The sequence below is a fragment of the Syzygium oleosum genome, unplaced genomic scaffold, assembly GCF_021117445.2.
Source record: "Syzygium oleosum isolate NSW1041296 unplaced genomic scaffold, Sole_v2.1 Sole_v2.49, whole genome shotgun sequence".
Taxonomy (NCBI): Eukaryota; Viridiplantae; Streptophyta; class Magnoliopsida; order Myrtales; family Myrtaceae; genus Syzygium; species Syzygium oleosum.
Window position 1 is genome coordinate 1,255,853 of NW_026607533.1, and position 17,134 is coordinate 1,272,986.

Consider the following 17,134-nt stretch of genomic DNA (forward strand, 5'->3'; position numbering starts at 1 on the left):
TAAATCTCTCGCCTGCCTTTAATTTATGAATGTCAGTGCTAAGCGAGTGCGGACTTTTAATTCTTTAAAAAATGACTCAAGAATAATAATATAATAGAGAACAGATGGCCAAGACTCCCCCAGCCTTGGCCTCCAACTATTCTAATGATGTTCTCTTTTTTAAAAGCTTTGCTTTTACCCACTGCTCATTTGATGCCCAAAAGGGAGACAAATAAGACAAGAAACTAGAAATATTATTTGTTTCTTAGGGGAAAGATATTCAACTTATACATGTGGTGGCTAATGTCATGTCACTGAGAATGATAGATGGAAAAAAAAAAAAAGACATGCATGCGCATGTTGTTTATACAAACAAAACATACAAAAAAGTTTATGGTTGACAGTAATGCTTGACCCTCAAGCACTTTGAGCGGGCTCATAATGTATTAGTCGTTAAATTTGCCATTCTCGAAGCATTCGATGAAGTAGGGGACGATTTCTAAGCTACTCCTTGTATTGAAAGCTACCCTTTTGAGCTCTCAGTCTCTGGTGAGTAAATCTATCTCACAGGTTTTTTTTTTACTTTTTTTTTTGTTTTGTCTCTTGCTGTGGAAAGAAAATGGCATCTTGGGTTTGGTTTATTCAGTCTGGTCATGTTGATTATGGTGTTAAACTACGTTGGTGTTGATGATGTTCGATCAGATCAAACCCTTTGTGATTGGCCATGGTGGTTCTTTTGGGGATTATATGACATGTCTAAGATTCGAGAGTGAGTCTTGATATGTTTTTGAAGTCGCATTTCTTGAATTTCAAGTTCGGTTACAGGTTTTTATGTGGGAAAAGGAAGAGATTTGGTTTAAAGAGGAAGATAAAGAAACCACTCAGAATTAGTTGGTGATGTGAGTGGGTGTTCCTTTTTTAGCTTCTGGATAAATAAAGAAGAAGAAACTACCATGATTATCTTCCTCCTTTTCGTCAACCGTTGTTTATTCGCTCCGTTTGGCCTGGTTTTCATGGTTGACATTTTTGTATAAGCAGAAGTAGATCAGAGGTTTGTCCGCTTGAAAGCAAGTTTGGTGTCTCCAGCATTCTTTAATCCTTATATACTTGGATGTGGCTGCGTTACTAAAAGTTACTTGTTTTTGATTCTTGACTGACTAGAACATTCAGTTTGACACGTAGTTGATCTATAGTCTAGTAGAGTTCGTGTAATTTGGGCCATCTGGTATACGAGTTTGGTGTCTTGGTAGTCAAATCTCGTCTGCCGGTTTGATTCAGATACATGACTTACGTATATCTTTTCAAGCATTTGAACATGTTACTTTACTGGCTTGTCTTGAAAGTGCAGATTCCTGTCGTTGACTTTGTCTTGAAGAAGCAATTCTGGACATACTCATTGAACTAGGTGACAAGCAACATACGTTGATCTTTTCCGGTATAATGTCTACGGAGAGCAGCTTGGACATGGATATAGAAATGAATGTGGCAACTAATACAATAAGTCATGCAAAGGCCAGGGACAGACCTAGAAAGAGCAAAGAAGATGAGAAAACTAATACAGTTCCATTCCACAAGCTGTTCTTGTTTTCAAATTTCACCGACATCGTTTTGATGCTTGTTGGTACGATTGGTGCTGTTGGCAATGGCTTAGGTATGCCCCTCATGACAGTACTTTTTGGGCAATTGATTGATTCATTCGGAACTAACCAGCACAACACAAATGTGGTGCATCATGTTTCCAAGGTAACAATCTGTGAAGCACAATGTTCATTTTCTGAGGCTAGACGCTAGAGTTCTAGTCATCAGAGTACTTTACATGAATCAATTATTAATAAAAGCATAAAAAATAGGTGGCGCATTATTTATTCCAGGTATTGTCACTCATAAGGAACAGGTCTTTCCTTCGGATTGATATGTTACACTCATAATCTGTAAATTCAGATATCTCTGAAGTTTATCTACCTGGCAGCATTTACTGGTGTGACAGCATTTCTTCGTAAGTATATCTCTCGTCCAAAAAAAATCTGGGAGTTTCGTTAGAAAGTGAAAATGAACCACGGAATTGCTTGTTTTGTCAGAGGTTACCTTCTGGATGGTCACGGGAGAGAGACAGGCTGCTCGGATAAGGACATTGTATCTGCGGGCGATACTGAGACAGGACATTGCCTTTTTCGATAAGGAAACAAACAAGGGAGAGGTTGTGGGAAGAATGTCTGGTGATACCGTTCTTATACAAGATGCCATGGGTGAGAAGGTAACGTTTCAGCTTGAAAGCCAGACACTAGTGGAGAAGGAAGCACAGAAAATTTTCCTGCTACCCAGGAAGTGATGGTGCTTTATTTTATTACATCTCTTTGATTTCTGCAGGTTGGAAAATTCATACAGCTCATGTCGACGTTCTTTGGAGGATTCGTTGTCGCATTTATTAAAGGGTGGCTACTTGCTTTGGTCATGTTATCATCCATTCCTCCCCTTGTGGTTTCTGGTGGTCTCGTGTCCCTGATCATAGCCAAGATGGCATCACGGGGACAAAGCGCTTATGCAAAAGCGGCAAATGTTGTTGAACAAACAATTGGTTCAATTAGAACTGTAAGTCAATAAAATACAAAAGCCTGTTGATTTACAATTTTGACTCCGAGATGATGGCTCTCACTTGGTGCAATTAGGTAGCATCATTTACTGGGGAAAAGCTTGCGATAGCAAATTACAATGAGTTCCTTGAGGATGCATACAAGTTGGGAGTTCGCGAAGGCATGGCCGCTGGATTAGGTGTTGGTACAGCCTTGTTGATTATCTTCTTCAGTTACGCATTCGCAATATGGTTTGGAGGAAAGATGATTCTGGAAAAAGGATATACCGGGGGCGAAGTACTTAATGTCATCATGGCTGTCTTAGCTGGTTCAATGTTAGTTGCACTTTCGACTTCATTCAACTTTCTATGAGGATTCAAGTTATTTCTTGGAAGGAAATTCTAATTATTGATTATTTTGACTATGCAAGCGATAGGATATTTACTTCCGGGAGGGCTACACAATTGTATAAAGCTTTATTATGTCTATGCTACAGCAGACTCATAATAAATGAATTGATTTGGCTTACTTCTCAGGTCCTTAGGACAGGCTTCTCCATGCATGGCCGCATTTGCCACTGGTCAAGCCGCAGCATTTAAGATGATTGAGACCATCAACAGGAAGCCCGAGATTGATTCTTGTGACCCCCGCGGCAAAACCTTGGATGGAATTCGTGGAGACATGGAACTTAAGGATGTTTACTTCAGCTACCCAGCCAGACCTGATGAGCTGATATTCAACGGATTCTCTCTTAACATACCGAGCGGGATGACTGCAGCCTCGGTTGGACAAAGTGGAAGCGGAAAGTCCACCGTGATCAGTCTGATAGAGAGGTTCTATGATCCACAAGCAGGTGAAGTGCTCATCGATGGCGTAAATGTGAAGGAGTTTCAGCTCAAATGGATACGGAGTAAGATCGGCCTTGTGAGCCAGGAACCCGTGTTGTTTGCATCGAGCATCAAGGATAATATTTTGTATGGAAAAGAAAATGCGACCATCGAAGAGATAAGAGCTGCTACTGAACTAGCCAATGCTGCTAAATTCATTGATAAATTGCCCAAGGTCTAGAGATGTTTAGGTTGATCATTTTACCTCTAAGCTAAGTGAGATTAATAAAGTTGTGAGTCTAAACTTTTTTGCATCTTTGCATCAAGGGACTGGACACAATGGTCGGTGAACACGGTACTCAGCTCTCTGGAGGACAGAAGCAAAGAGTAGCCATTGCGAGAGCAATTATAAAAGATCCTAGGATATTGCTTTTAGACGAGGCCACGAGCGCGCTCGATGCAGAATCAGAAAGGATAGTACAAGAGGCCTTGGAAAGGATAATGGCTAATCGAACCACTGTCGTTGTAGCACACCGTTTGAGCACCATCAGGAACGTTGATATGATTGCTGTCATTCATCAAGGAAAGATAGTGGAGAGAGGTACTAAAGCTTGACTTCTTAGCCATAACATTTTGCAAATGAAAGCCAATCCTACCTAGTTGACCTGACATGAATATCCTGTATAAAGCTCAAAATACTACGGAGCAGCTAATTTTTTCGCAAATTTGATCAGGTACACACTTGGAACTTGTAGAAGATCCCAATGGAGCATATGGTCAGCTGATACGCCTCCAGCAAGTAAGCATGGAGCAAGACAAAGCAACAGATTACCCAAACGAATCAGAAAATCTCCTTGACAGTAGTCAATCGAGTCCAAGAATGTCCTTGAGGTCCGGAAGTCAGGGATCATCAGGTGTGGGAAATAGCAGCAGCCACTTCAGTCTGCCCACTGGATTAAATGTCCCCGATGGTACACCTGCAAATCCACAGTCCTCTTCCTTGGAGAAAACAGAAACAGATGCAGAAGTTTCTATTTGTCGGCTCGCATATCTTAATAAGCCAGAAGTTCCCGTGCTACTAATAGGATCTATATTTGCAATCATTGCTGGTGTGGTACTCCCCATTTTTGGCATACTATTATCTATTGTGATCAAGACATTTTATGAAGCGCCTCATAAACTAAGGAAAGGTTCGAAGTTTTGGGCATTGATGTTCATGACTCTTGGCCTGGTATCATTAATAGCATATCCAGCAAGGACGTACTTCTTCTCAATAGCAGGTTGCAGATTAATCCAGCGGATAAGATCAATGTGCTTTGAGAAGGTGGTGCACATGGAGGTGGGTTGGTTCGATGAACCGGAGCACTCCAGCGGTGTCATTGGTGCGAGACTATCAGCAGATACAGCGACAGTGCGGGCCCTAGTTGGGGATGCATTATCCCAGCTCGTTCAAAACAGCGCATCTGCAGTTGCTGGTTTAGTCATCGCTTTTGCGACTAGCTGGCAATTGGCGCTCATCGTCCTTGTGTTGCTCCCTCTGATATTTGTTAATGGATATGTCCAAGTAAAATTCATGAAAGGGTTCAGCGCAGATGCCATGGTACGCATTCCATAATTCGCCATTTGTGGCCTTAAAAATTAATGCATGTCTAGTCACTGTCCACTTGAGTGTTCACGAGAGCCAACAACTGAAAATTGACCTAAATATTGGATGAATTGGATCGATTTTAGATATTAACGATGTTAATCAAAGTCTCTCTGTTCACAGATAATGTACAAGGAAGCCAGTCAAGTAGCTGCTGATGCAGTTGGAAGCATCAGGACAGTTGCTTATTTTTGTTCTGAAGAAAAAATCTTGAAACTGTATGCTAAGAAATGCGAAGGGCCAATGAACGCAGGATTTAGACAAGGGTTGATTAGTGGAGTCGGGTTTGGCCTATCTTTCTTCTCACTTTTTGTGGTCTACGGTACCTGTTTCTATGCTGGAGCTCGACTTGTCCAGGATGGCAAGACAACATTTTCAGAAGTTTTCCGCGTAAGTATATCTTTTCCGGTTTTGTCAGTTTCCCTTAAACACTAATGAGTTCATTGCGCTGAAGACGACTATTTTAATTTCTATACATCATTTTATGGTTTGCCTATTTTGTGCTTTGCAGGTATTTCTTGCCCTGACAAATGCGGCCATTGCAATTACCCAGTCAAGTTCCCTCGCTCAGGACTCCACCAAAGCCAAGAGCGCAACTGCCTCAGTTTTTGAAATCATCGACAGAGAATCGAAATTAGACCTGAGTGGTGAGTCCGGAGAAACACTAGAAAATGTGAAGGGAGAAATAGAGCTTCATCACATCAGCTTCAAGTATCCTTCTCGCCCGGATATACAAATTTTCAAAGATCTTAGCTTGACCATACATTCTGGCAAAGTAATGCTTTATGATAACGCTTCCAATTTTTCTTTCAAAGATCTTTTTCTATTCTTCTCTGAGTTCCAGCCAATTGGGATGCAGTAAACACACGCTGATATAAAAACATGCGCATATGGACTGTGATTTTTGCTTTTTCAGACTGTCGCTTTAGTAGGAGAGAGCGGGAGTGGCAAATCGACCGTAATAGCTCTGTTGCAACGGTTTTATGACCCCGATTCTGGTCACATTACCCTTGATGGGATCGAAATTCAGAAGCTACAGTTAAAGTGGTTTAGGCAGCAGATGGGCCTTGTGAGCCAGGAGCCAGTTCTGTTCAGTGACACCATCCGTGCCAACATAGCCTATGGAAAGGATGGAGAGGCAACGGAAGCAGAGATATTGACTGCATCAGAGTTGGCAAATGCCCATAAATTTATCAGTAGTCTGCAACAGGCAAGTTTATCTCATCCCTAATACAAGATGGACAAAATGCAAGTTAAGCGAGCAATAAGTATGCAAGTTTCCTGAAAATCATAGTTATCGATATCACAATGACTATGCAGGGTTATGACACATTAGTCGGCGAGCGTGGAGTCCAGTTATCCGGTGGGCAGAAGCAGCGGGTGGCCATAGCACGTGCTATAGTGAAGGATCCAAAGATACTTCTTCTCGACGAGGCTACTAGTGCATTGGATGCTGAATCTGAAAGAGTTGTTCAAGATGCATTAGAAAAAGTCATGGTCAATAGAACAACGGTTATAGTGGCCCATAGATTATCGACAACAAAAAACGCAGACGTGATTGCAGTGGTAAAAAATGGAGTAATCGTCGAGAAAGGAAAGCACGACTCTCTGATTAATATCAAAGACGGTTTCTACGCGTCCTTGGTTTCTCTTCACGTAAGCGCAGCAACATCCTAATTGTGTTTTGTACAAGCTATTTTGGTTATGTCCTGCTTTCCCATGTAAAAGGTGGACATATTAGTTTTTTTTGTAGCATTGTTCATATATTTCTCTTATGTAAAACACCTGCAAGGTGATGAGAAAGAAAGGCAAAAGTGCATCGAAAACACATGGGGCAAATGGAAACTATAAAAATAAGTATATTCGTGACAGCATAATTGTGTTATATGTCCTATCTAAGTGGAAAAGAATTGTAAGAATATGTTCAGCAAGGTCAAAACTGCAATGAATATGTTTTTTTTAGGTTGAGCAAATAAGAGGAGTGGATTTAAATTTCCTGTAGTTATATATAGTGGGTGAAGGCTTCAATTTGATGGTTTTTGTGGTGGGCATCTTTAGCTTTCAAGAATGAAGGAACAAATAAAAGATATATCCAAGAATAGGACTAAACTAAAGTAAGGAGGAAAGTTAATACTACTGTCTTTTAGTTTTCAAAATAGGATTGCAAAAAGTTTCCTAGAATGTGAATTATACGATCTAGCTGATAAGATATGCAGAGATCACATTAAGAAGGTGTTATGTCTTTACGTTGATGCTTTCGAGCGAAAAGAAAATAAAGAAGGTCAAAGTTATGCTGCCTGAGTTTCTTAGAGAAGAGAGCAACTTTTCCACGATACAAGATTACCACCAAGAAATACACAATATCCCGAAGTAGACCGGCGATCCATAGGACAACCAGCCCAATCTACATCAGAATATCCTGTTGCCTCCAAAGATTCAGGGTTAGAATAACTAGTTATACGAAGATGACCCTGATTATGGAACACAAGTCCTTGACCTGGAGCTCCCTTCAAATATCGACCAATTTGTAGTGCAGCTTGCCAATGAGTAGTACGAGGAGAGCTCATAAATTGACTCACCACACTAACAGCAAATGAAATATCTGGACGAGTAATTGTAAGATAATTTAACTTCCCTTCTAACCGACGATACTTCTCTCGATCATGAAGAAGTTCTCCATTTTCATTATCAAGCCTCACTCCTGGATCCATAGGTGTGTCACCAGGCTTAGCATCATGTAAGCCAACCTCTTTAAGAATGTCAAGAGTATACTTCCGCTAGGAGAGAGTAATGCTGCCATTAGCATAGGTAACTTCGATGCCAAGAAAATATTGAAGACGACCTAGGTCCTTAGTGTTAAACTCCTTTTGAAAAAACTGTTTGAGTTGTTTTATGCCTTCAACATCGCTTCCTGTGACAATGATATCATCATAAACAACAAGGATAATACATCCTTTTGAAGACGACATACTAAATGCCGAGTGATCCACACTGCACCGATGCATGCCAAAATTGATAACCGCATCACTAAAGCGGCCAAACCAAGCACGAGGAGATTGCTTAAGTCCATAAAGGGCTTTGCGCAACCGGCACACCTTCTCCCCCTGAGCAACAAACCCAGGTGGTTGCTCCATATATACTTTCTCATGAAGATCACCATGAAGGAATGCATTTTTGACATCAAGCTGATGAAGAGTCCACTGAAATCGAGCAGCCAAGGAAATAACGATACGAACAGAAGGAATTTTGGCTACTGTAGAAAAAGTTTTATCATAGTCAATGCCATAAGTTTGAGTGTAGCCCTTCGCCACAAGACACGCTTTTAAGCGCTCAACTGAACCATTTGAATGATGTTTAACAACAAAGACCCAACGACAACCTACCAATTGTTTATCAACCGGCAATGGAACCAACTCCCAAGTCTTATTATGATGCAACGCAGCCATCTCTTCCTCCATAGCACGAGCCCAACCTGGATGGGCCAAAGCCTCCTGCACACTACTCGGCAGAGACACAGATGCAAGGGATGACACAAAGACAGATATCTGAGGACTCAAGTTATGATAAGACACAAAATTAGAAAGAGGATACCGACATCAAGTACGATGAGCAATAGGAGAACTTTTAAGAGACGATGGAAGAGAATCGGAAGCCTGGACAAGAGGTGGTGGTGGTGAAACGCTCGCTGGTGGAGATTCATGGCCCTAAACAGGGCGAGGACCACATGTATAGACCTGGAGATGAGTCGATGCTAGTGACCCTGAATCCGGTGGAACATCATTAGAATGAACAGGCGATGACTCCGATTGAGATACAGGTGCTTAAGGTGGTAGAAGATCCATGGTTAATGGAGCTTTAGGACGAACATCCCCAAAATATGCTTGATCCTCAAAGAAAGTCACATCAGCAGAAATATACTCCCGACGACGAGTAGGACTATAGCAGACATACCCTTTTTGGGTACGAGAATAACCCACAAATATACATTTTTCAGCACGAGGTGATAATTTGTCCAACCCAGGAGACAAAGAATGGACAAAACAGACACATCCAAAAATACGAGGATGTACAGATCACAAAGGACGATTAGGATGAAGAAGAGCATAAGGAATAGCTCCTTTCAACACGGATGATGGAAGATGATTAATAAGACGATTAAAGCTCTGATACCATGTTAACGGCAAAAGAAAACATTAATGTTTTTATTTCTGAGATAGACCAGTCCTTATAGGCTTAACCCTAAGCCTAGTACAATTACAATAATAACCTCAACTTGCTATCCAACATTTACTAACCTATCTTATTCGTAATAACGCCTTTAACAAAACTGGTGCATACATGGTTCGGTGTGTGGTTGCTTCTGGGGATTGCATTAAAAGGATGATATAATGCTGTTGGAAGAAACACCTCACCATTACTGGGATTTGTTGATTATTTTAATCGTTCTCTTCTTTGTATAAAGCTTAGAGTTGTTACTAGCAATGCATGTAATCTTCATATTCTTATCTTATATTTGGAGGTTGTAAACATATTTTATATAAAGCCAGGTGTTCTCAGATTGAGAGCAAGTTGGCTATTCATTTCAAAGTCACTCTTAGACACTCATATGGTATCAGAGCTTTAGGAAGGAAAAGCCCATTTCTCTGAAATCTGTCTATCTGCAATGGCAAGCTCAACCTCTAATAAGTACCCTTATTTATCGACCTCGAATGTTGCAAACTTTGTGATATTTAAGCTAACCACTCAAAATTTAAAATTTTTTTAGGACGTATTAAAAAAAATTTGACTTTGGAAGACCCAACTAATGGGCTCATTGAAAGCCCTCAGGATATGCTGGGATTTAGCACTGGAGATTATCCTGCACCGGTTCATGAAAATGAAGTCCCAAATGCTGAAGTTGTGCACAGGAAAAAGTTAATTGCCAATCTAGAGTACAATGCATGGAAAAGGTCTAATTGTCTCCTGCGTAGTTGGATCACGGAAACATCGTCAGAAGGTGTTCTTGGCATGGTTGCCGGGCTTGAGACTGCTGCTGAGCTATAGAATACCTTAATCAACTCCTTTGCAAGAGAATCTCAAGAACGTGAATATTATCAAATCGACAACCTCAATATGCACAAGAGAGGCACTTACACTATGAATGAATATATCAGCATTTCAAGGGCATTTGTGACGATCTTGGTGCTGTTGAAAAGCGTGAGTGACAGCTCCAAAATTTTCTTGCTTCTTTGAGGCTTATGGAGTACGAATCCTTTGTTACCTCTATGCTAAAACCTCCAAAAAATCGTTTTATTTACAACTGATTATCCCCATCTTTTGAATTCTCATCTACGGGGCTTGTGATAAAGGACACGGAAACTAAGTTGCAACCCGGGGGGGGGGGGTGGGTGGGGCTGGGGGGGTTGGCGTTGCGGTGTTGGGCGTGGGCATGTAGACTTGTACTCCTTCAGGCCAATGACAGGGAAGCTTTATTTTCCAAAAGATTTCGCCCAACAAGCAGAGGAGTTTGGCATCAACGGCTTGGGCACCTCATGATCAGATTTTACAATTCCTGAAGAATGATACATTAATAGTCAGTAATGGGAATACAGAGGAAGCATCTGTAGTAGTTGCCAAATGGCCAAGTCTTGTCATTTGCCCTTTATCTTGACTAAGGATTTTAGCAATGATCCTTTTGCTAAATCCACTGATATGTCTGGGGATGATCATCAGTGCTTTCCAATAAGAAAGTCAAGTATTATCTGTTACGAAATTCAATTCGGCATTAGTATAAATATTACAAACAATACAGAATCGTAAAGAAACGAAATTGCAATTACAAAGTTGGAATCGATACAAATGAATACCGAGGCCTGTGCTTGACACAGTTTCCTTAAAACAGATTCGCTCCCTCCAGTACGCGATTGAGGTTTCGTGAACGTCTGTCTCCCAGGATACAACGGTTGACAGCGAAGAAGAGATCACGGCACTTCCAAGCTTTCGGCGAACTTGAACAAACTCGAAACAAACACTACCGAAAAACAGTGCAAATGTAGAGAGAGAGAGCAAAACAGAGGAAGAACTATTTCGATAAAAATAGAACAGACGGGAGAGCATTTCGGGAATAATAACGGCCGATTAAATCAGCCGTTATAAAATCAATACGAATAATGGGCGATTAAATTTGCCGTTATAAAATCAATACGCATGGAAATAACGGTTGATTAAACCTACCGTACGTTACGAAATTCGTAACAGTTTGAGTTGAAAAAAAATAAATCAGAAGGCAAAATTGGGCTCGTCGCGAGGCCCACTTTTCGGTCCTGCAATCGTGTACACGGGATGTGCGCTCGCGCCCAAGTTTCAGCTTGTCGGGCGTCGGATTTGCACCCCTGCGCTTGCGCGCGAGGTATAGTATTTGTGCTATGATAGTTACCACTTCAAATGAGTGTAACTGTATATAAAGCACTCCATAGCCTTCTTTCTTTTTCAATGTGGGACTAGTGTTTTTCCACTTCCCACTTCCAACTCAAGGGTGTTCTTTGAGCATCAATTTCTCATTCATTCACCCATCAATTTATCCCATATTTCCAACATTATCTAATTTCATTGACTGATTGCATAATATTTGCTTGGGTTTTTCCCTTGCAGCGAAAGTCTGACTTTATTGCGCTTCATTGCTTCGATAAATTCATTCAAAAGTCAATTTGAAAAAGCAATTAAAGTTTCTCAGTCAGATGAAGGAAGCTAAGAAATGAGTTTAAAACTCGTTTTAGAGATGTCATTCAACACATGAAAGCTTGTCCAAAAACGCCTGAATAGAAAGGTTTAGCAGAGCGTAAACGTTGATACATTAAAGAACTTGGATTAAGTATGATGTTTCAAACTTCTGTCTTAAGCACTTTCGGGTTGAGGCATTTGCTATTGCAGTGTGGTTGATCGACTACCTTCACGGGCATTAGACATGGCGTCGCCTTTTGAGAAGCTCTTCAACCAATGACCAGATTATGGTTCGCTTCGAGTTTTTGGCTATAATCACTATCCATATTTGATGGACCATTTCAAAACAAAGCTGAATCCACGGTCATTGCCTTGTGCTTTTTATGGGCTAGAGGCATAAGTATATGGGTAGTAGGTGTTTCTATCCTCCCACCGGACGAGTCTATATAGCTCGGCCTGTGGTGTTTGATGAAATGACAATTTCTTTTTGAGGATCCTGGAAATTCATGTGCTTCTGTATTAAACATTAACGATATCTCTACTTTTTCAAATTGTTTTGCGGACCAAATAAACTGTCAACACCACATGAGGATCAATTGCTTGATGCTACACAAATTACTCAAACGCATAATAATTCCATGTGGTGTTGATCAATCTGGTGAATCATTGAATAACTCAGCATGTGCAACATCCTCTTCCATCAAGACACCAGCTCGTGAAGCACTTTCTTCAATCCAAAATCTAGACGTTATTTGTCCTATAGCTCTAAGTGCGAATCCTATTAGGATTAGGCACACAAACGTAGCGCAATAGAGAATAAAGACAAAAAAGAGAAATTGAGATACAAGTTTTTGTCTTGATACACTCTTAAACGGGGCTGCATCTTAAACAAAGGCTACATCCAACGTCCTTATTACATCCCACCTCTCTATTACAACTATCAATTAAAAGAGAAAAAAAAATTTATATATAGGCGACACAAGAAAGCCCTAGGAGCCGAGAAAAATCTAGACCACTCAGTAATTATTCATGGGCTCTAGCCCAAACTATTAATAAAGTACGGGCCTAAACTATAAAAGCCATCTGGTGTCATGGTGGTCCTACCCAGCGACCCCCCGAACCCCGGTCTACTCATTGGAGAGCGAGACCCTCGTGCCTTCTTGTCGATGGGGTGTATGAACCACATCCCAACAGATCCTTGTGATTCCATGGCCAAATCTCTACATGACATTAACATGAGAGACATCTTCGTCTACTATTGTGATTCCATCTTTTTCTCATGCTATTGAATGTGAGCATCATACTTCTTTTCAAGACAGAGGAATCAACGACATCCATTCTTCACGTTTATCCAATTGAAAAATGGGATTATTATGTATGATGGAATCATCACAGATTCCCCGTAGGATCCCCCAAGGACACCTTCGGGTTACTCGCCAATGAGGTATTTCTGAGCCAAATTCTTTGAAGTCAGCACTTAAAACATTCGGGTTGGCTGTCGGCAATGAAAGAAGAAACTAACGCCTTGTATCAAAATGATGCTTTAGAATTAGTTTCAGGAACAGCTCATATGATTGTTGTCAGGAGAAGTGAGCAATCGAGTAGGTATAATGCAGGAGCTGAACCGAACCAAGCCGATTTACATGGGAACGGATTTGGTCCCAGGAAAAAAATTGAGGAGCCCGTCTTGACCGATTCGGTTTCCAATTTTATGCCATGACCCAGTCGATTGTTCTACCTGAGAATCTGGCCTGTCGTGTTCCTAGGTTGAGGCTGAATTCTCTGGTAGAACCACTTCAAAACCACATCCTAAGTTATTCTCTAAAGTTTCTTAGATCCGGGGTGAAGAGGTGAATGTGTGAAAGATGAAATGGACCGTAGAGATTGGACCCTCGATCCAAACACAGCCAACTTGCTCATTCTTATTTTCTTCTTCATTTCTAACCCTTTCCATTTGAACTTAAAGTGAGACATTCTTTAGCCACTCCGCGAAGCAACGAAAGATCATTAGAGCTTAACTTAGCATGGAAGAAATATATGAACGTAATGCACATAGCCAGCTCTCGATCGTTTCGGAAAAACATGGAAGAGAGATGGCTATGTGTATTATGTTCATATTATTTCTACATATTTATAGATTTGGAAGGCACAAAACAGAGATGTATCATAATAGGTAAAAATTGTTTTAACGCCAATTAGCTATTTTTGACAATTTAAATTTTGGATTTGATAGAAAATAAAGTCAGTATTTAACTTAGCAATTAAGTAGATGTTATTTTTGCTTAGGGGGCAACCACTTTTATGGGCAAGCGCACGAAACTTTTTCTTGCAACAAAGAGGAGACCATTCTAGTTATACAGTCCTAAGTTACACTTTTAAAAGCAAGACTTGAGAGAGACTGTCGGATGTGATGCAATTAAATAGATTTAGACATGTTATTGCTACTAAAGACTCGACGAAAGTTTATCTTTCTTCGTTCATTAATAATTTTTTCAAGTAATAACTTTCTCTTTCTTGTGAAAAAAGAAACCTCACACGCAACATGCTTTACCTTTTCTTGAGATAATTACCCAATCAGTCACAAATCCGTTGTATATATGTCAATTTAGCCTTAAACATTCTAATTTTGTTAATATAATCTTACACCTTTACACGAAATTTCAATATTGTCCCACTATAATCCTAAACCTCTACGCTATATCAGCAAAATTACAAAGTTTAGGATTGAATTGACATTTGTACAATGAATTTAGGACTGCATCGGTAAAGTTTCGCATTTTCTCTCACTTTTTCCTTTTTCTTTTTTTCGTTACGGTGATTCTTCATTTCCCGATTCTTTCTGCCGGCTTTTACGCCATAATAATCCTCTTTGGCACCCAACCATCACCATCACCATCACCATCATGGGTTCACGTTTAAAAGATTTTATCAATTTCATTTAAGCATAAAATTGTTGTAACTAATGTAACCAAACAATTACCTAAGAAGTTTAACCAAAAAAAAAAACAATTACCTAAGAAGTTTTAAATCTATTATATTTGTGCCAATTTATTTCTGAACATCTCAATTGTGCCAGTTGAGTCTTAAACATTTTCACATTTTGCCAATTAAATCCATCCGTCCAATTTTGGCCAAAAATCATTGACATAGACCCTGGCCATTCTACGTGACATGGCCGGTGCTAGCGTGGACATTTTAAAATAGTATTTTAATAATTTTTGAAGTTTTTTTCTAATTTTTTAGCTTTTTTTTTCTTTCCTTTCCTTTACCTCTTTTTTGGATTGAAGGCTGGCAAGGGTCACTAGCCGACCCTCGCCGGCCATAGGCAAGGGTCGGTGACCCTCACTAGCATGCCCTTGCCCGATACCCTCACTATGGCCGGTGAGGGCCTAGGTGAGGGCTGCCACGCCCTTGCTGGCCAAAGCGGGGGTGCCTGGCCCTTGCCCAGATTGAGCGATGGCCGGGACGCCCTCACCAACCACGGGCAAGGCCGTGACACCTACATCGGGGGAGAGCATCTCGGCCCCCCACCCAGCCTATGGCTGGTGAGAGTTTTCCAGCGACCCTTGATTGCCTTCAGTCCAAAAAAAGCTAAACAAAAGAAAAGAAAAAAATTATTAAAAAATTTCAAAATATTATTAAAATATTATTAAAAATGTCAACGTCAGTGCCGGCCGTGCCAAGTCGGATAGTTAATGTCCACGTCAAAAATTTTTGGCCAAAATTGATCGAATGAACTCAATTGGCAAAATGTGAAAATGCTTAAGACTCAATTGGCATAATTAAAAGGTTTATGACTGAATTGACACAAGTAGAATATGCATAGGACTATTTCAGTAATTTCCCCGTAACATAACCAATCATCATGTAAAATTCTAATACTATAGTCCCTCCTCACGTTAATCTCTCGCCTTCCATTAATCAACGCCCGTTCGAGGCTAAGCTAGCTGGTCAAGATTAATAGAGAACAGATAGTCAAGATTCACCCAGCTTTGGCCTCGCACCATTCAAATATCGACAATTGTTTTTGCCAGTATGATGAATCATTCGGTTGTATATTGGGTAAAGTCAAATCCTCCAGTGTTCTTGGTCTTTTTAAAAGGCTTTGTCACCCTCTACACATCTTGATGCTCGAAAGGAAGACGCAAAAGACAAGCAACTAGAAAGTACCATTATATTATTATGATTCTCATCAACAAAAGCTGCACCTGCTATTTATATAATAAAAAAATATACAAAACTATTATGGTTGACAAAAGAGAGTCCAGTGATTGTGACCACAAAACAACTGATCAATCTTTCGGACATAGGGCTCAACAATGCTTGACCCTCAAAGCATTTTCAGTGGGCTTGTAATGTAGTAGTCGTTGAATTGCAATTCTCAAAGCATCGGATGAAGTAGGGGACGATTTCTCAGCTACTGCATGGATTAAAAGCTACCCTTTTGAGCTCTCTTGTGAGTAAAGGTATCACACTGAATATTTTTTTACGTACTTTTTCCTGCTTTGTGTCTTTGCTGTGGAAAGACAATGGCGGGTTTGGTTTATTTCAGTCTGATGATGTTCTTTATGGCGCTAAACAATGGGGGTAATGATAGTCGATCAGATCAAACCCTCCGCAATTGACCATTATGGTTTGTTTTGGCATTTTATGACATGTATAAGATCAGAGAGTTAGTGATTCTTGATAAATTATATTTTACATCGTCTTGTTTTGTAATGTTTGTTGAAGTAACATTTCTTGCATTTCGAGTTTGGTTAAAGGCTTTTACATGTGAAAAGGGAGAGTAGTGCTTAAAGAAGGAAGATAAAGAAACCACTCTGAATTAGTTGGTGATCCTTTTTTAGCTTCTGGGTAAAAAAGAAGAAGAAATTACCATGATTTTCTTCCTCCTTTTTGTCAACGGCTGTTTGGCCTGGCTGGCTTTCCTGGTTGACAGTTTTGCATAAGAAGAAGCAGATCAGAGGTTTGTATGCTCAAATGGAAGGAAATTTAGTGTCTCCAGGATTCTTTAGTTCTTATTTACTTGGATGTCACTGCAATACTAAAAGATGCTTCTTTTCGATTGTTGACTGACTATACCATTCAAATTGACTTCGATGGATCAATAGTCTAGTAGAGTTCGTGTAATTTGGCCAATCTGGTATATTAGTTTTGTGTTTTGGTTCTCAGATCTCGTCTGGCGGTTTAATTCAGAGACATGACTTATGTATATCTTTTAAAGCATTCAAATGTTCTACTTTTCTGGCTTGTCTTGTAAAGTATTGATTCCGGTAGTTGACTTTGCTCTACAGATGTAAAATAGTTTCTGGATGTACTCGATGAACTAGTTGATGGGCAATATATGGTGATCTTCCGTTTGGTATGATGTCTATACGGAGCAGCTTGAACGTGGAGATAGAAATGCATGTAGC

At 40.2% G+C, this 17,134-nt stretch overlaps 1 protein-coding gene across 4 annotated transcripts in view; it reads left to right on the forward strand.

The window, feature by feature from the left end:
* Positions 1 to 369: 369 nt before the first annotated feature.
* Positions 370 to 17,134, forward strand: part of LOC115689560 (ABC transporter B family member 4-like) — a 59,574-nt gene continuing 42,809 nt past the window's right edge. Inside the window, exons 1-13 of one of the 4 annotated variants that reach the window (XM_056307029.1) lie at positions 371 to 528; positions 1,328 to 1,722; positions 1,921 to 1,975; positions 2,058 to 2,233; positions 2,347 to 2,568; positions 2,646 to 2,884; positions 3,086 to 3,611; positions 3,704 to 3,977; positions 4,111 to 4,976; positions 5,145 to 5,411; positions 5,533 to 5,796; positions 5,938 to 6,231; positions 6,342 to 6,846. In XM_056307029.1, the coding sequence (XP_056163004.1) occupies positions 1,420 to 1,722; positions 1,921 to 1,975; positions 2,058 to 2,233; positions 2,347 to 2,568; positions 2,646 to 2,884; positions 3,086 to 3,611; positions 3,704 to 3,977; positions 4,111 to 4,976; positions 5,145 to 5,411; positions 5,533 to 5,796; positions 5,938 to 6,231; positions 6,342 to 6,698 (3,843 nt within the window). In that variant the 5' untranslated portion in view covers positions 371 to 528; positions 1,328 to 1,419 and the 3' untranslated portion in view covers positions 6,699 to 6,846. The other 3 variants (XM_056307032.1, XM_056307030.1, XM_056307031.1) reach the window with 3 other exon arrangements.